The sequence below is a fragment of the Gymnoscopelus microlampas genome (assembly GCF_963454915.1).
Source record: "Gymnoscopelus microlampas genome assembly, chromosome: 10".
Classification (NCBI taxonomy): Eukaryota; Metazoa; Chordata; class Actinopteri; order Myctophiformes; family Myctophidae; genus Gymnoscopelus; species Gymnoscopelus microlampas.
This window is the reverse complement of record NC_139947.1, coordinates 10,245,274-10,266,174: the sequence shown is the minus strand read 5'-3', so window position 1 is coordinate 10,266,174 and position 20,901 is coordinate 10,245,274. Positions and strand designations below refer to the sequence as shown.

Genomic DNA, 20,901 nt, shown 5'->3' with positions numbered 1-20,901 from the left:
CAAAACGCCCCGATTTTACGACATGAAGAACCGGTATGCGTCCAAAAAAAAGCTTGGAGAAGAGTTTCCCACACACACACACACACACACACACACACACACACACACACACGCACACACACTTACTTGCAAACCCAACTGTGTCTTTCGTGTATTCCGTTCCGTAATGGTACAATCTTTGTTAAGTAGGCTAGTAGCCTACATGAATGACAGATTATGACACCAATCACAGCGCCATCAATGGAATACGTTTGTATACTAAATTATTTAACCCATACCGAGTTACACTAAAATAAAGCAGTCATTCCCTGTGAGACTCGGGCGGGCTGCAGTGAGCCCCATGCTGCCACGTTAATGAGAGATAGCCTGGAGAGGCACTCATAATCTGAACGTGTATGGAGTGATTGATGAATGATTGCATAATAAACATTAATAGATGAAGGCTGGTGTGTGTTGGGAGGGTTAAATATCCGATCGCCCGGTGGCACTGCAAATAAATCCACAGCATGAAGAATCACCTGTGCGGCACAGGTTTGGAGTGTCGGGTTTATATCCTTAACCCAGGTTGTACACTCCATAGGACACGCACGCTACTGTAATTTTGGAGAGCTCACTGTCCAAAAAAGATTACAGCGGCGCGGCCGCCCCGACTCCCGAAAATGCTCTCGCATAAGCGCTCGTATATTTTGAAAATAGCCAAATGCAGCCAGTTCTGCAATCTTATATGAATGACTGTTAAAGCAGTTTGTTTAAATGAGTTTATAAAATGTTATATTTTCACAGGGATTATTTATTAGTGTCATAGTGTGTTAGATATACATTTTGGAGTGGATACATGTGTCCAGATGCCTGTCAGATGGTCAGACAATGCTGCTCCGCAGCTCAGACTAGGATGGAACAAACGGGTGTAGCCAAAGTCAACAACTGCCTCAGACCTGACGTGAGATCTGAGCGGGCCGTACGTTAATGTCAAAGTCAGGATATATTGATAAATGCCAAAAGTTGCGGTGATCTCACCATACGGCCATTATTTGGTCTACACCACGTTGATAAATGAGGGCCATTGACTTTTTTGATTGATCCTTTTAGCTTTAATGTCTTACTGTACTATGTGCTGTTTACATTTCTGACTACTTAAATCAATCATAAGATAATCCACCACTGTTTATTTGGCGCTCACTCATACAGGTACAAGCAGTGAAATATAGGTGTGGCAAGACTGTGCTAACAACAGCTAATACAATATACACACGATAAGAACAGAACAATACTAACTGTAATGAAATAAAAAGAACAAGGAAATACTATAAGATGAAATAAGATGACATAAACATTCTAAATGGTCCAAGTATATTTCCTGTTCAGTGGTGAAAGAAGTACTCAGATTTTTAAGTAAAAGTAGCAATGCCACAATAAAAGAATACTCTTACAAGTAAAAAGCATTACAAATTTGACTTGGGTTAAGGTACAAAAAGCATCAAAATATGTACGAAAGTAGAAAATACTCACCTTTTTTGCTAAATTTGTCATTTGTCGAAAATAGCAGATGTAGGCCTATACAAGATCACAATGCAATTTTTTTTGCAGTAGAAAACAGGGCTGAAGTGGTTAATGCTTGTTTTGCAGTGGTGGACAGTAACGGAGTAAATGTACTTGAGTACTTTACTTGAGTACAGGTTCTTTCCACCAGTGTCTCCTGTAGTGTTTGTGATTATCAGTTGCTGACAGGAAATCAACTTGGACCCAAGCTGTTCCGCCTAGCAACCAAATGCCAGTGACAGCATAGAGCAAGTGGTTCTCAAACTTTTTCATTCCAAGGACCCCCAAATTAATATGTATTTGGCTGCGGACCCCCATCTGAAAATATATTGTGCCAGGGACCCCCAGAAGAGAAGATTAATGTAAAAAACTGAAAAATAAAACAAATCCAAAATTATTAAAAATGTTTCAAACATTTAAAAACATTTTAATAATAAAAAAATAAAAATAAATAGCATATACAAGCTTGCAGCGTGGCACAAAGTGATGCGCTGTGAGCTTGTATATCTGCTATTTTTAATAGCCAACATATACATGGATAAAGTGGTTAAAAGGATTGTGATGCTGTATTGTTGTACTGTAGAGGATGCACACAAAGCTAAGGATGGATGAAAGCTAATGGCCTGTCTGTCTGTTTGATGCTGTCTGTCTGTCTGTTTGATGCTGTCTTTGTATGTTACTGACACTGCACTTTGCTGTAGATGGAGCCATGATGACTGGCACTGTGGCCTGCCCTGTTATTACTATACTTGTGAGGACATCAACATTTTAGGATGGCAATTGAATCCATTCAATCCGGGAACGCATTTGTGTCACTTTAGATTTCTTTGGCTATTCAAAAAAATAACAGATATCATATACAAGCTCGGCTACGAGCTTGTATATCAGCTATTTTTTAGAAAAATCGTGAAAATGTGTGCAAATCTTTGAATATATATATATTTTTTAAGTGAACAAACTCAAATCTTCACTTCTAGGGGTCCCTGGAACAAAACATTTTGAGATGGGGGTCCGCGGCCAAATGCATATCTAAATCCTAGTATGTTGCTATATATCAGTGGTACTCCAACTTTTTCATGTCAAGGACCTCCAAAATGATATGTATTTGGCCACGGACCCCAATCTCAAAATATGTTGTTCCAGGGACCCCCAGGAGCACAGATCGGAATAAAAACTGTTCGCTTTACTGTATATATTATATTCAAAGATTTTTCAAAACATATAGCAGATCTACAAGCTCATAGTGCTATATAGATCTGCTATTTTTGAATGGCCAAAAAAATAAAACACAGATGAGTGAGATGACACAGATGCGTTCCCGGTCTTAATGGATTAATAATGCATTTTTTTATCATTTTTTTAAAATGTTTTTTTGCCTTAAACTCTAAAGCAGAAATGTGCCGATCCACAAGCTCACAACAACGCGATGCGGTCTGAGCTTGTACATTCGGCCATTTTCGACATGCACAACATTGGCATGCAAAACACTCGAAAAACCTGAAAAGATCACTCACTTTGATCTTGCCATATGTGTGTTCAGTGGTTAGCTCATACAAGGCCCATGAGGTAGCTGCTTGGCATTTCTTCTGAAAGAAATGACTTGATCTTTCTGGTCAGATTTAAAAGTGATCTAAGGTCCAGGATCTGGCAAACAAATCCAGACTCTTAACTTAACTACATGAACCATAGCGTCCTTATTCTCAGGCGAACATTTGGCAAAAATAGCATATCTACAAGTTCACAATGCGTCGCAATTTTCGACAAAGATATTTGGCGTAGAGGGAAAAGGGAGGGGGGCCTGTATAGACCCCTGGGGGACCTTGCCCCATTAAGGATTGATTGATTGATTGATTGATGTTTTGCAGAGGCATACTGAAAAATGTAATCAATAATAAATACAGTCATACAATTTCAACGTGCCAGAGGAGTAAAACATCAAAGAACAACATGGTGTAGTGAGAAAAGGAACCTGTTACAACTCAACTAATAGATGCCTTAGGTCCGGCTGCTATTCAGACAGCTCTTTGTGGAGGACTTGAAGTTAACAATGGAGAGAATAGACTTAAGGCTTGAAGCCATTCTACATAACATGCTGCAGAGAATAAGAAACAAGTCCATACAGCTTCAATCCGCTTGTATAGGGTTTAAAGTGCTGCTGAGATACACTTGACCTCGTTGACACACTAACTTCTTTTGGAAGCCATGATGACACTTGTGTATACGCTTCAACTTGTTTGCGCAGGCTTCTCGTACGGCCCTCCCATTAGGTCTGTCTCATTCCCGACACTCGACGTTTCCTGCTCTGACTGCAGCGGTAATGACATAATGACATTACGGGCTGCTTGTCAGAGCCGTTTGGACAAGCGGTCGAATGCCACATAGGGCTGGAGAGAGAGAGAGAGAGAGAGAGAGCTGCCGTGTGATTCATATTGCATGTGAAGTGACCTCTTGTCTTGGTCAAAGCCACACTCATTCTATCTGTTCTAAACCTGTGTCCAGATTTGTTACTTTAGGTCAGTGGTTCTCAACCTGTGGTTCTGGACCCCCGGGGGGTCCCCGCATGATTTGGGGGGGTCAGATGACAGTGAAGTGAAAATGTAAGGAATTGTAAGACCCTTTTAATACCTAAAAAATAAAGAAAAGAAAGAGACCATTACTGCATCAAAAGTAGCCTAATCAACAAACTATACTATAAAAACTGTTCAAACATTGGCCAAATAATCTAAGGAAGAACTTGTTAAAATAGCTGATCTACAATATCACAATGCTCAGGCGTTGTGAGCTTGTAGATCAGCTATTTTCACAATATTTATCTGTGGAACCGACTCCCAGTCAAACTAAATTGAATGCCTCAACTCCTACATTCCAGTGCTTATCAGGGTCCCCAGTTCATATAAATGATTGTTTTGGGGGGTCCCCAGTTCAAATATAATTATTTTGGGGGGTCGCGGCCTGAAAAGGTTGAGAACCACTGACTTAGGTAAAAGTAGCAAATATACCCACAATGTAGAAATACTCAGTATAAAATGATTAACTTATTAACAAACGTTTTCAAATAATTGTATAGTGGAGTACAATATTTGCCTCTGAGAAGTAGTGGAGCAGAAGCTATGGTATCGGAAAAATCGAAAGGCACCTCAAAAAGTACTTGAATAAATGTTACATTCCACCGCTCTCTTGGACAAGCGGTTGAAACACCACAGGACTGAGAGCTTGTTGTAATTCATTGCATCTTAAGTGACCTCTGGTCAAAGCCACCCATTCTGCCCCCCCTGTGTGTGTGTCTGTCCACCATGCTGCCTGCCTTTCCACCATGCTGCCTGCCTCTCCACGCTGTCAATGGCTCTGGACGTCTCCAACTAACTGGACGTCCCCAACAAACGGCGTCTTTGTCTCTGGCTCAGGATGTGTGCACCACACACGTGCGTGCGTGCGTGCGTGCGTGCGTGCGTGCGTGCGTGCGTGCGTACGCGCACACACACACACACACACACACACACACACACACACACACACACACACACACACACACACACACACACACACACACACACACACACACACACACACACACACACACACACACACACAGTATTTCTAGTTTTCAGTACTTTTACTTCTACTCCACTACATCTCAGAGGCAAATATTGTACTTTCACTCCACTACAATTATTTGAAAACTGTAGTTGCTAGTTACTTTGTAGATTTTGATTATTACAAAGCATACATTGACCACTTCTAGCCCTATATACATTTCGGCCATTTGAAAATAGCAGCTTGTAGATCTGCTATTTTCAAAATTCTTGAAAAATCGTGAAATGGGACATTCTGCTTAATGAGTACTTTTACTCTTGGTACTTTATGTACATTTTGATGCCAATACTTTTGTACTCTTACTCAAGTACATTTAGAATACCGGACTTTTACTTGTAACAGAGTATTCTACATTTTAGAATTGATACTTTTACTTAAGTAAAACATTTGATTACTTTTTCCACCACTGCGCGCACACACACACACACACACACACACACACACACACACACACACACACACACACACACACACACACACACACACACATGCGCGCTTCGCCAGCTGTCAGCTGAGTTGTGTGTGTGACATAACGGCATGATGCCACATGTACAACAGTGTTAGTGTCTGTGTTTGTCCAGGAGTGGTTAAGAGGCAACGTGTTGCTATCCATTTCTATGTCTCTGTCCCTGATGATGATGATGACGATGATGAAGGCACAGACACAGCCTTGCTCTCTGAAGCAGAGAGAACACTGGCCTTCACTGTGACATCCACACTGTTAATAGAGGTGAAACCTCTTATCTCCATATTTCAACGTTTTGTGTTGTTTTTTTCTCGTAAATTTGAGCTTGTAGATCTGCTGCTTTTGAATTTGAATCCTGAAAAGTAACAGTTTTGGACATATGAGGTTTCCACCCGACAGAGACATAATTGAAGTGCTATATAAAAAAAACAGAGAGGAGATAATTAAATGAGCCACCTAGTGCCCTTGTTCTGTGGCGAACATTAGGTGAAAATTGCAGATCTACATATTGCAACCTTCCGTGTTTTGCGAGCTTGTTTTTGGCAAAGAGATTTGTTGTAGGCCAGAAAAGGATGGGACCCAGTATAGACCCCTGGAGGACTCCGGTTAATTAAGTGGTTAATTTTAAGTTTAAATGGTTAATAAACCATTCCTTTATTATTATTGAAACCAAATTCCCACTTGGAAAAACATGTGCGTGCGTGCGTGCGTGCGTGCGTGTGTGCGTGCGTGCGTGCGTGCGTGCGTGCGTGTGTGTGTGTGTGAGCGTGCGTGAAAGCTCTTTTGGAGCAGCAATGCAGGCCACATCCTAACACAAGGCTTTGGTATGCTAACACCAATGTGTCTTTTACTGTAGCTGCCAAAAACCCCTCTTATCTGAAGACTAGTCCTGGCATTGATGTAACAGAAGCACGCACGCATGCATGTGTACACACACACACACACACACACACACACACACACACACACACACACACACACACACACAGACACACAGACACACAGACACACAGACACACAGACACACACACACACACACACACACACACACACACACACACACACACACACACACACACACACAGTGCTCTCATGGACATCTTTTATTAATTTAATCACATGTACAGCATTGAGTGCTGTGCAGCTTTTGATGCCAGCATCAGTGGCGCCTCTATCTTGCCTGTGTGTGTGTGTGTGTGTGTGTGTGTGTGTGTGTGTGTGTGTGTGTGTGTGTGTGTGTGTGTGTGTGTGTGTGTGTGTGTGTGTGTGTGTGTGTGTGTGTGTGTTTCCTGCTGTCTCAAGGTTGAATCTATGTCAAGAAACGGTTGAGTTCATCTCCTACGGCAGAGTAGAATATGCTACTTTTTTAAATCCTAACTGAGTATTCATATTGCAGACAAAAACATATCATTTTGGGGGTTGTTTCCCTCCATGAAAAAGTTTGAGCCCCTGCCTCATAGGTCTGTACGCTCTCAGAGTTATGGGAGTCCTTGAAAGTAAAATGTTTGAGAACCACGTCTGGTCCTGGACTCTCACGAATCAGGATCGGGCATCGGACCCAAACCTCTGGCATCCATCCGGCTGTAGCACTGTTATTGTACAATAGTGTGTTGCTGTGAGCTTTAATCATAAAAAGGTCTTATAATACTGTCAAATAGTGTGACTGGCTCTCGTCTTCCACAGCAGCTAATGAGCTGCCTGGTGGATGTTTTGTTATCGTAGTGAAGTCTAAAGTCTAAACCACAAAGGTTTCCTAAACCAAAGCGTGGTTCTGTAAACAGGCTATTATTCTGAAGTTTTCAAACAACAGATAGGAGTCTGGGGATACAATGAACTGGCATGGTCAGTGTCAGGGGAAGTGTTGCAGACACACTCATAACACTTGACTTCTCCGGTTTACTTCCCGTATCTGTGTGAAGTACAGGTGGCCGCCTTTTTTAGGAGACTGGAAGCAGGTTGGAGTCTGTTATTTCGGAAGAGTGAACGGCTTCGGAACGATTCTTTTACCCAATGCTGAACTAAATATTGGACCCGATCGACACAAGCCACACAATCTTCCCAGGGTTTTCTTACTAAAATGACTAATCAGGAGAAAATCTACTTTGTTATCGTTCTTTCTCTGTCCCAGCAACACACTCTCACGAGATCTGGCTCCCAAACAGTGGAATTAACTCCCCCATTGCATTCAGAACTGCAGATTCACACCCAATAGGCTCTATTCACAGCAGCCATATTATGAGGACATTCACAGGTGTTACTAATGATACTAATGAAGGCTCTGTTCCATTCTGCTCAAACAGAGTCAGGGTGCTGATATTGTGCATGTTGGCTCACTGGAAACACTCTGTTACACCAGTGGGTCTACAGTTGGGGTCCAGGGACCATCATGGGCTTCCAATGGCCCCTTACAGGTGTGTAACTCTGAGAGTTATGGGGGTCGTGGAAACCACTGTGCTACACTAAATGGAACAGAGCCTTCATTAGTATCATTGGTAACACCTGTGAAGGAAGTGATAATATGGCTGCTGTGCATAGAGCCTATCGCAATCTGACTCACCTCTTCAGACCCCACCTCAGACCCCCCAGCACTTCACTCTCCCTTTACCCCGTCCCGCCACCTTCTGCCTCCATTGATGCTAGCGACTTGACCAAGATATGGCTACCATGCAGACACATCTTGGTCACCCGCTCTCATGTTTTGTTTCTCAAGTTTGTTTTCTTGATGTAATTTAGATGGCATGTTATTTAAACAGATTCATTGTACCTGGTATCCCATAGTTTCAATATACAGATTGTTATTTTGATTTGTATATTGTTTAGACTGATACACAAGGTATGGTTAAGGTTCTTGGTTTAACCGGGATCCTAGTTTACTGAGGCAATACACAGTCTCTTTGCATTCTATGTAGTGTTTATTCTAAGTCACTCTGGATGAGAGTCTCTGCTAAATGCCTAAATCATAAATTGTAATTGTAGAAAAACACAGGCAGGAGTACAACATTCAGTTATCTTTTCAAGTTTCATTTTTTTATTGGTGCACTTTGAACAATAACAATGATGGTATAAAAGAAAGTCTCCGTCTTACAAATTTCAATAATCAAAAGTATAATATGCCAATACACAGATACACATAAGGCTGACATCAAGTTTTTAACAAGTGGCTTCAAATGGCTTCAATTCAAGGAGAAACGTCATCTCCTTACAATCAGAGAGAAGATCATATTTTAAATGTATTCGTCTGTATCCTTTTTTTTTTTTTTTTTGGGTTTTTCATACAAAAAGAATGGGTTCCGTCTGTGAAGATTTGGGAGTGAGTTGTGTTGCTGGTATGTATGGGTGGGGGGGAGGGGGGTGTCTGTGTTTCATTCTGGGCATGATTGTAAGCAGTGGTGTTTGGCTGACACAGTGCTCTCTCTCTACTCTCAATCTACAGCGTTGGTTCTCAAACATTTACATTTCAGTACAATACATGCTCCTTTCCGACATCCAAACTTTGGAGGTGAAATTAACTACATTTTGACGTTATTCAGAACATCGGGTAACTTTTATTTGGGCGCTACTGCACCCTCCTGACTGTCCGAACTAGTTCAGAAAGCCCGTCCAAAACTGACATTTTCCGACGTTGTAAGGAGCTTGTATTGACCTAAACTCTGAGCGCGTACAAATGGAACCAAATTTGGTTCCATTTGTTCTCTCTCAGAGTTAGTCCTGTAAGGGTCCACTTGGAATGCCCCTCAAGGAACCGCTGATCTACAGTGTTTTTTTACTTAACCCTTCATATTAACCATACACCTGTCACCATCCAGGATCGGCGATAACTATAGGTTACTACCGTAACCCCGGTTATATGAAATACTCTGCTCCAGGTCTCGCTATGGGAGAGCGCCCTCTAGTGTATTCGCGCTAGAGGGCGCTCTCCCATAACGAGACCTGGAGCAGAGTATTGAATATATAACCGTTACTTATCGAAGAAACAAGTCAGTTTCAGTGATACCCGTCTCTACCTCTTACTATTATACTATACTATCAATAGCCAGATCCCTATACTCAAAAACATCCATTTGAGCATTGGCGTTTAGCTAATGAGACACTGTCACTATCAATGACACATCATCATCAAGGCCAAACGAGGCCCTTTTAACTTAATCTGAAGAGCGATGCCTTTGCCTTCCCTTAAGTTGCAACAACATGCATGTGAAGAACAGCCTCATTTATATTATTTCAAGAAAACGATGGTTGAAAATCTTGTTCTTTTTGTATGACAAAGCAGGCTTCAATTTATAGTTTGTCGTATGACGGTGTCACGTACCGAACATAGCCGATCTACAAGCCTACTGTATGCTCGGTGTGCGACACCATCATACGATGAAGCATAAATTAGGCATTATACTCCTGACATTCAGGCTAACAACAAGCTGTTACAGTAGCTTGAAAATCAGTTCTTGAGGGCAAGCGACACTGTATAAATTAAGAATTGTGACGGGAATCCAAGCGGACTATCTGACAATATCCCAAATGGAAAACAAACCAACAAACAAACAAACAAAAGGGTTTAGCAGTGATGTATAAAGCATCGTTGTAGCTGTGTGAACTACACCAGCACTTACTGGATAAAGCCCCGACTCATACTTTGTCGTACGATGGCGTTGCACATCGAACATTGCCGATGTACAAGCTCGCGAACGCGCCACGTTTACGCTCGTACATCAGCTCGTAAAGCTTGTAGATCGGCTGCGTTCGTCGTGCCACGCCGTCAAACGGCAGAGCATAAATCGGGTATAAGTGGCACAGGCATTATCCCCAGCCAAAACCACTCAAAAAAAGCCTTGTTCGTTAAGCTAGCATCAGTAGTGATTTTTAAGACTTTTATCGAACCTCTAAAACACTACACACGACAATATTTACAATGGTCAATATCTTCTTGATATGCACTTTGTTTTTTCAATTTAAATAGATTTAGCTTGTATATATACAGTATATATATATATATATATATATATAAAATAAAAACTTCAGTGGAAAACAAAAAAACAAAACAAATAAATTAACAAGCTTTAAGGCTGTCTTGTCTTGTCAGGGCACCATGGAGTAAACTGGACCCGTCATATAGACTCAACATATAATGGATCAGAATGGGTGATCTTCGTGGTATAGGGGAAGCCCCCGACTATGCAAACGCACGCAGCGAGCGACAAGCCCCTGGCCCCTAGGTCAGGTCAGGGCTGAAGCGATTTATAAAACAGGATTCCGAGATTCAGCCAGCTAGCGCTTATCTACAATAAAAACAAAAACAGAGGCCCATTTCCTGCTGCTGATAAAAGCATGGGAACACAAGCTTGTTGTTGATGGACACGAAACCCCACTGCTCTCTATAATATGCGCTTAGGTGTTGAAAACCGTTGGCTCTGCTCTGTGGTGTGAAGTATAGAGTCAGATACTGACTGAAGGCCTACAGTACAGTAGCTACTACCACATCCGGAGGACCTGTCCATAAAAAATTCATGTCAGAAATTGTAAACATTGTGGGAAAGTACAAGAAAAAAAATCTGTAATGTAGTTCAAAAAGTTAAACTTTCATAATATATTCTAGATTCAATCAATATCAACTAAATATTTCAAGCCTGTATTTGTTTTCATCTTGATTACGGCATACAGATCATGAAAATCCCTAATTATCTCAAACGTCTACCTGTAATAATGAATGAATTCCTTAAATCCCAATAATATACATTTTTGAAAATGAAATGATGATTTCTTTTAGGGATTAATTTGTGTTATATGCCTTACACAGCACATGCCCTTTTCCACAATGTAAATATTTTTTTGACATGCACCTGTCAAGTCTCTCCTCAGTCTCATCCTCCTCTCTATAATCTGACCGCCACCCATTTGGCTTGGATTTTCTGTCCATCTATAGCTTCTTAATTTACAGGCGATGATGATAAAGAAAAAAAAAAACTATGAAAAAACAGATCATGTACAGTCTATCACATCGTGTTCAGGAACTAGAGTGGGACCTGCGAGGTCATATCCTCGGACAGGTCTTTTACAAATCAGTGCTAGAAAACAAGATGAAAAGTTAAACAGATTTGATAAAATCTAATAATGCGGAGGACCAACAACAGACCCTCCTTTGAACAACTGGCAGGTTCGGCCATTTCAATCAAACACACTTGGAAGGGAAAACATTTACAAAATGAAGCCACATTTATGCTCTTGTCGGCACGTTGATGGAAATAGCCGAAGTGGGTTTGGCTATTTCCCCCGGCGCGTGCGACGACAGAGTACGAAACGGGGCTTAAGTGGCTGTAGTGCACGACTTTCACTAGTGCACCTCCAAGGGTAATTGGCTAAGAGGTAAACATGTGCGTCTAGTTGTCATAATGAACCAATTCAACACTTGGGTTTGGTCAGAGAAAAAGTTTTTTTACGACCGCACGCGCCAAAGAGCGTGACAAAGCAATTAACACGCAGGTCGCAAACCTCAAGACACTGCCTGTCATTTAAAAAGGTGCTGTAAGTGATATTTTGTAGATAAAAACAAAAGGCTTTTTGTTAAAACGTTATTTTCTATTATTCTGACAGTAATTGTTGCTATACAGTGTTTGTTCAGTACCTTGGGTCTCCCCGTACTGAACAAACACTCTCTATAGCAATGATTGCGATCAGAATATAGAGCTATTTATTTATCTACACTTATTTTAACAAAATAATATCACTTACATCCCCTTTGATCAGATTGTACAATGTTGGCATTGGTTCTAGTCAGCACGAAGCGAGATATTCTCCCTCTAGAGTAGTTCTGGAGGGTTAAGCACCATATTGATTATCAATTCATATAACGGGAGGCGCGTAGTGAAATATAATGTGTCCTTCTCTTCCAGTGGTTGTCAAACAAAATGGCTTCCTCCGACCGCGTCTGTTCAGTGGTTTTTAATACACGCCAGGCTATGGATGGGTGCCATTCCATTCAATGGTGCCATTCCATTCACCACGTAATTTTGGAGCGAGAGGGGGAGTTGCCGTGCGACGGAATGACGTGGAACGAACCAACCGCCCACGCCATTCCCCACACACACGGCAAAAACAACCCCTATAATCTCCAAACAAATATAAACTACAAATTTCAGTGCATCTGATCTAACACAGTCCGTCAAATGTCACCCCACCAAAAATCATCACAACATCAAAAGAAAAACAAAAAAAGAAAAATCACAGAAAATATTCCATAAAAGATCAAATAAATAAAATGTGGAGGAACCAGCCCTCGCTTAATGTATTCTTATTTCAGCATGGGAACACAACATAAACAGTTAGTTTATATAAACTGCCACATCTCACCCCCTTAAAGAACCATCTCATAAAAAAAATGCATACAAGGCGATTTGTGTGAAATGAATCAGGCCTCTAGCTATATGACTAGGGCTCAGAGATGGTAATGTTAGAGGGTTTTGTGTAAATCTTCTTAAGAACTACTTTTTTTTTACGGAATTGTGACTTAGGCTTACTGCTCAGTTTCAACACTGACAAACACTCGTGTTTCTCAGAGGGACCGGAGCCCTCTAGATATGGTTCAGTACTGTACGGTTGCATGTTTGTGAGCCTGCGTGAGGCGTTGGTTGGCACACCGAATCCCACAGTTAGACACAATCGACCACATTCACAAAAGATGGCGGCCATGTTAGACACCCCCTCAGTACGTTATAGAACTTCAGGTTCTCAACGTCGGGTTTGGGGACCAATAGGGGTCCAAATGGACCCTTACGGGTCTGTGAAAATGGACCTGCATTTGGTTCCATTTGTACACTCTCAGGGCCCTATTTTGCACGCAGGCTTACCCATTATGCCCTAACTTTTTTGGCATTTTTTCAAATAGCGGATCTGCATCGACACTTTGTTACCTTGTAGATCGCCTATTTGAACTATTTTAAAATGTTTAAAATAGTAAAAAATGCCTTTAAAGTTTAGGCATAAGGGGTAAGGCGGCGCACCGCAAGATAGGGCCCTGATACTGTACAAATGGAACCAAATGGACCCGAATTTGAAATTCCTTGAAATTTGAGAATCACTGTGCCAAATTGTCTTCCCCAAGAAGAGTTAGTGGGAAGAGGAGCGCTGGTTTGATCGCACCGGGATGATGCAAGAGCAAAATGGCTGCCATGTGAATATGGTCAATGAAGAATGACACCGCAAGGCAGTAAGCCCACTTGTGATTCACCCACATTAGCCAACAAACTAACACGATTAAGCGTTGGCAAGCTTTATGGTCTCTCTTGAGAGTGTGGTCTGGTCATGTCTGGTTTTGTTTTTTCCAATCCAATTGTTTTTGTGGCAGGGACAGCTAACACACGAGAGGCAAACCTAGGTCACACGTTGGAAGTGATAACATGTCACAGCATCCACAACTATCGCTCAACAGTATGACGGCTTAAAAAGCCTAAATTCAGCACAAATTAGGCTTGATGTCAAGTATTCTCTACCTCAGATACAAAAATCGTGATGAGTAGTCAAAGATGTGGGAACCCCAAAAAAAACACATTGTAGCTTTTTATGGTTGTTGTTGTTGCCGTGTCTCATTCACTTTCTGGCCTTTAGGCGTACACATCATAAGGTGAGTTCTAGAGGGAATCCGTCGACAGTTTCTTGGGGAACTTCTTTGAAGGACAATGACAATAAGAACAGGTTACCTACAAGGCCATTTGCATAGCTCTCCCTCACTTGTTTACACACACATATACACACACACACACGCACGCACGCAAAAGCAAACAGAGGCAAAGACAGACAGAGACGGAGACACATACACACTTCTGACTGGTCTGGGAGGGCATGTTTGCTTAGGCAAAGGTGTGTCCATTTGCGAGGTTTGCATACACAGAGCATCCAGTCCTCTCCGGTCAGGGTCCACTATAGCACCCATGCTGCTGTGTGTGTGCACTGAGCTCTCCTGTGTCATAATACAGCTTATTGCTAATATTCATTATGATTGTTGCTCTACAAAACGTTACAGCCATTCCCCAAGCAGCCAAAAAACAGCCGATGCAGTTAATGCAACACAAAACGTTCAGAGCCTTCTTTTTTTTTTTTACCACATTAACCCTGGCGCCAAAATAGCTATCAAAAATAGCAGCTCTACAAGCTCGACAATGCTTGTAGATCTATTTTTGAAAGTTATTTTGGTGTCCCATATGGGGCGCCAAAATAACATAACCTACGAGCTGTGTAGCGAGGCGAGTGGCTATTTTTGCTATTCGTCACGTGACGAAGCACATAGGGGCGTTGAGTGGTTAACTGGCGTGTGTAGCTACAGTTATATAAAAAAAAATGTAGTTGTTGATATTTGGTAAGGATGCTAATATTACTCTTAAATTTAACACATACTATTTTTACATGTATAACATTGAAACGCGTCTCTAGTAATATCGCACTTTTTCTCTCGCTCCGTCCGTTATATCTTCAGCAGTTGTAGATTTTGGCATGTGTAATTTCTGCAGAACCAGCTGCAGGGATTTACGTCACGTTAACGTCGCTGTGTGTGTGTGTGTGTGTGTGTGTGTGTGTGTGTGTGTTTGTGTGTGCATGCAGGTTTTAACTGGGTTACTGCATTGGTGAAAAAACTTCATTAGTGCAAGAGCAAAAACAAAAATAAAAGCCTCACAGACCACGGCAGCACATTAGTCAAAGTGTCTGTGTGTGTATAGTATGTGTGTGTTTTATTTAATCTAATTCACAATGTGCTCACTATGGGTGAAACGGCACCCCTTGGTGTCGTTTCACCTGTAGTGAGCTCACTGCTCATGATTCATAAAACACGTCTTATAGCCTATTCGTGTTGCTAGGACCGAGAAAAATGTGTGGACTGAATTAGCAAATAAATGCATGAGTGACTGACTGACTGAATGAATGAATGAATGAATGCTAAAGGCCAAAACGGTGCGAAAAGGCATGTGGAGACCAAAGCCCAGATGAGAGGCGGAGCGATGGGTTCATGGCACAAATGAGTGCAACATTTATCCTTAAATCTCTACATTTTTTCTTTTTTTTTACCAAACCTATCTCCTGCGTGTCTCCATTTGTTTTTTTTTGCGTACAAAGCAAAACAAAAAGTACAGATCAAACTGAAAAAGTCCAAAGCACTGCTGCTACGACTGGTGAGAGTTATGGCTGAAACGACGTCCCCCCAGAGGACTTCAATTCCCAGGAGGCCTTGGGGCGGCCTGCTTGTTGTTGTGCCTTCAGGGTCAGTAGTCGGCGATAGGGGCGAGGTTCCTGTTGAGGATGACCGAGACGTTAGTGTAGAGAGGCCTCCTGGACACCAGGGGGGAGTAGTTCAGGTTGTTGAGACCGTCCAGGCTTTGCCGCTCCTTCGAATGACGTAATAAGGTATACCTGTCGGAAGGGAAAAACAGAAATACAAAGATGAGACCGACGGAAAAAGGCAAATATCTGACAGCAACAACTCATTACGCTGTGTTGGAATCAGCGGTATTTGACCGTTGACTGGGCCCCCCCCAGCTAGGGGTCTATACTGGGGGGCGGCAGTGACTCAGGGGTAGAGTGGCCGGTAGAGCTGCCGGATGGGAACCACGAGGTTACGGTTCGATCCCGGGCTCCCCCAGAGTTAGTGTCGAAGTGTCCTTGAGCAAGACGCAGAACACCTAATTGCTCCCGATGAGCAGGTTGGTGCCTTGCATGGTTTCCTCCGCCATCGGTGTGTGAATGTGTGTGTGCATGGGTGAATGTAATGCACAATCTAGGTAAAGTGCTTTGGATAAAAGCGCTATATAAATGCACCATTTACTTAGTCCCCTCCTTTGTTCCCTCTTCACCAAATCTCTTTGCCCCCGAAAATCTACACGCTCACAACGTGCATTATTGAGCTTGTAGCTCGCCTATTTTCGATGTGAACGTTCGCCTATTATGACAAGCCCAGGAATAAGGGACGCTAGGGTTCAAGTTTAAGTAAGTGTCTTAAGTATGTTACACAGCACAGCGAACATGATCGGAATGCATCCCCCCCCGAGCATATCACATGCAACGTCTTTAAGAGAGCCGCAGAAATGCCCTCAAAGGCGCATTCTGACTTTTCATGTGACCGGCTTACATCACATGAATCCAAGCCACATTCCAAGTATCAGCACCCACCCTTTATCCAGACCCCCCCCCCCACACACACACACATACATACATCAGACACATAGACACTGTGTGTGTGTACTTGTATTACTACTGTATACTCGTGAGGAACACATGTCCCTTCAAGTATAGCAGAATTTCGTTGCTGTCGGCTAGAAACCTCATATCTCCATATTTTTTACTTTTTGTGTTTTTTTTCGTAAATTAACGCCCTACTTGATCATACCACAGCGTCACACAAAAGCATCAAAAGTAGCAGATTCTACAAGCTCTAAACGCGACACGTTTTGAGCTTGTAGATCTGCTACTTTTGCCATTTTTGAATTTGAATCCTGAAAAGTTACAGTGTTGGATATATGAGTTTTCCACTCGACAGACGATTTGAGAAATGGACGTTGTAGGGTTGTGTGTGTGTGTGTGTGTACTGACCTTCCCAGGAACTGCACCTCTCCGCGGTGGTGATGTGGGATGGACATGTAGCGCCCCTGCTCACCGTGTGGCCGGCTCACTGTGTAGTTGGCCAGTCTCACCCTGTAGTGCAAACACACGCCATACAATACGCCATTAAAACAAACGCCCTGACACCACACCATAATAGCCTAGGCGACTCACCCACACACCCACTGTCATGCATTCATAAGAAATGCAAATACTGTATATTAATGTATGACTTGTAATGCATTCAATCTCTCTCTGTGTGAAATAAAACAAACTTGAGAGTAGGGAAGCCTGTCAGTTATTACATAAATCGCCTGGTCACGATGATTATTTGAGATAATCGCAATAGGCTCTATGCACAGCAGCCATATTGGACAGAAATTGGGCCCCTTCCTTGCTTCCTTCACAGATGTTACCAATGACACTAATGAAGGCTCTGTTCCATTTGGTGTAGCACAGTGGTTCTCAGACTTTTTAATTTCAAGGACCCCCATAACTCTGAGTTATGGGGGTCCTTGGTAACACCTGTGAAGGGAGTAAGAAGAGGCCCAATTGTTCTCCAAAATGGCTGCTGTGCATAGAGCCTATGGTAACGGGAAGAGTGGGCACCCTGGCAGAGTGGGCACCTCCATGTTAAATTGGCTGTTTTTCCCCCCCAAAATGTAAACAAAAAAAAACATACAATATTTTAGAAGTATACATGATTTGAACATGCTTGAACATTAAAAAATGAATGTCAACATTTCTACTAATTGCTTCAAAACCAGTCAGTCATTCTGGGCATAAATAGGAAGTTGAAGGGTAAATAAGGTCTAATAATGATGCACTGTGCATGTTCAAACCTACTAACTACTAACTTTCCATTTTCCACATTTTTTACGGTTAGAGTTACAATGGGACTCTTCCTAGCTGCCCATTGTATATTTAAGTTATTTTCCTTATCTGCCCTGTGCAGACGTTTTGTTTACACACATAAATATATTAATAATAAGTGGCATTTTAAGCATATTTTGATTATCACTATAATATCATTAATCACAATTATTTTGCCACAATAATCGTGACATGACATTTTCAGATTGTCCCTAGTGCGCACACACACACACACACACACACACACACACACACACACACACACACACACACACACACACACACACACACACACACACACACACACACACACACACACACACACACACACACACACACACACACACACACACCAGGAAACAGGAAACAATAATATACAATCGGCAGTGAAAGAGGAAAAAAAAACCCGCAGACAGCAGTTATCTATGGAATCAAAGCACAAAAGCCAAAAGACAATCAGCAAAAGCTGGGAGTGTGTATTCAGAGAGTCTGGAGGGAGAACAGCTGCCTGTATGGTTACAAAATTATTTTTTAGGGATTGGCTTACAATAAGGAAAAGATTCAGGTTAGGACTAAGATTATACATTTATTTAGAGGTTTGGTTTAGGGGTTCAGGGTTAGCATTATGCCCGATTTACACTTTGGTTGCACGTTGGTGTCGTGTATTGCAACGCGTTCTTGAGCTTGTAGATCTGCAACTTTTCGGCTTCAGGCTTACGGTTAAAGAATTGCAAAATTGTAATTCATAAAATGTTGCGTCCTAAAATGTTGATGTCCTCACAAGTCTAGTAATACAAATGAAATGCGTGTCTGTATGTGTGTGTGCTAGAGTGTGCGAGCGTGTGTGAGTGTCAGTCACAAGAATGACATGCGGCATAGATAAACAAACACAAAAAAAGAGACACGCTTTAAATGAAAGGCCACTCCGTGCCAACAGCTCTCCTGGCTCTGTACTCCTGGCTGTAGACAAACCTCATGTCAACAAATTGATCATACTCACACGATGGCCATCTGCTCTTATGTCACCACTAACCCCCCCATGACACCCCCCTCCCACCACTACCGACATCAACGCTGTGGGAATATTGTCAATACTGACAGCCCTGGCAAGGCAAAAGACTGTCTGACGGCTGTGTGTGTGTGTGTGTGTGTTTATGCAAATGTACAGCATTGCCTGATGGGTCCTTCATTGTGTGCCACAGATCAAGGGTTTCCATGGACAACACAAGGCTATATTATACTATTAGTTTGGGCACCGGTCTACTCTGGAACGATGCAAGTCAGCGACAATGCAAATTGGTTGTCAGAGCACCCGTCTGTTTGTCTGCCTGTGTCACTTTTTAATGCCCGTATGGAGAGCTCCGTATCTGTCTGTACTTGTCCCTTTTACGCCCATACATAGAGAGCCCTGATGTCGTCGGTATCTGCCCATATATGGGCATATCGATCAGATTCTGGACAACCCGCCTACGTGAACGACTTGACCCTGGCAGGCACCTAGGTCTGTCACAATTATTACATAATAATCGTGTAATCGCAATTATTTGAGATATTTCGCAATTATTTTTAATCGTGTAATCGCAATTATTTGAGATATTTCGCAATTATTTTTTGCATAATGGTCATAATCGTTTCCATGGTGAAACATGTTCACACCTTTTCAAATATAAAAAAAAAGCAGTAATAGCAGATCTACAAGCTCACAACGCATCACACCGCATCACAACATTCAATGCCCAACACACAATTAAATCGTTAATCGCAAGTATTTGAGTGACAATTAATCGTCAACTTAAATTTGTCATCGTGACAGCCCTATGGGCACCGCACTCCCTCAACGTCAGGTCTCTGTTCTATGTCGTCTCTGTCGGGTGGAAACCTCATATGTCCAAAACTGTTACTTTTCAGGATTCAATAGGCTCTATGCACAGCAGCCATATTGGGAATGAATTGGGCCCCTTTCCTTACTTCCTTCACAGGTGTTACCAATGATACTAATTAAGGCTCTGTTCCATTTAGTGTGGCATAGTGGTTGTCTTATTTTCAAGGACCCCCATAACTCTGAGAGTGTACAAATGGAACCAAATGGACCCGTAAGGGTCCATTTGGTTCCATTTGTACACTCTCAGAGTTACACACCCACGATAAGGGGCCATTTGGGAACCAAAATGGAGTGTTTCTAGTGAGCCAACATGCAGATATCAGCACCCTGACCAGAATGGAACAGAGCCTTAATTAGAATCATTTCAAGTTCTTTCCAATATGGCTGCTGTGCATAGAGCCTATTCAGTAGCAGATCGACAAGCTCGAAACGCGTCGTTTCGAGCTCGCAGATTTGACACTGTAGTGTGATCAAGTAGAGCGTTAATTTACGAAAACAACACAAAAGGTTAGAATATGGAGATCCGACAGCAACGACGTGTTAATGTAGGCGTATGTCTTGAGAAAAAGGTTGTGATTGACCAATCGTACCACGGCATGTCGATTAAGCATAGCGCGTGTGTTGATCACCTCACCTGTTCCATAGGTCGTCGTCCTCTCCTCCCCAGCCCCAGAATGCATTAGGAAATCCATTGATCTTTTTGAACTGCTCCACTGACAGGCCGCTGACACCCCCGAAAAACTCGTTGTATGGAAGCCTGGAAGGGACACACCACGCCATCATTATTCATTCCAGTGGGCGGAATAAGTTCTCAGGATTTTACACTCGGCCAATACCACACCGCAGAAATACTTTATTACAAGTCAACGTCAAAGTCTATTCCATTATGGTGGGTTTTGAGAGCGGTTTTGAAAGAGGGTGGGGGCAGTGGTGGAAAAGGTACTCAAATGTTTTACTTAAGTAAAAGTATCAA

The 20,901-nt window shown here is 42.2% G+C and overlaps 1 protein-coding gene across 1 annotated transcript in view; it reads right to left on the bottom strand.

Annotated features, from left to right (window-relative positions):
* Window positions 1–8,928: 8,928 nt before the first annotated feature.
* Window positions 8,929–20,901, bottom strand: part of b4galt5 (UDP-Gal:betaGlcNAc beta 1,4- galactosyltransferase, polypeptide 5) — a 91,164-nt gene continuing 79,191 nt past the window's right edge. The window contains exons 7-9 of the mRNA XM_084068955.1: window positions 20,563–20,685; window positions 17,165–17,266; window positions 8,929–15,988 (exon numbers count right to left, since the gene is read on the bottom strand). Coding sequence (XP_083925081.1) covers window positions 15,841–15,988; window positions 17,165–17,266; window positions 20,563–20,685 — 373 coding nt within the window. The 3' untranslated portion in view covers window positions 8,929–15,840. The remainder of the gene's footprint in view (window positions 15,989–17,164; window positions 17,267–20,562; window positions 20,686–20,901) is intronic.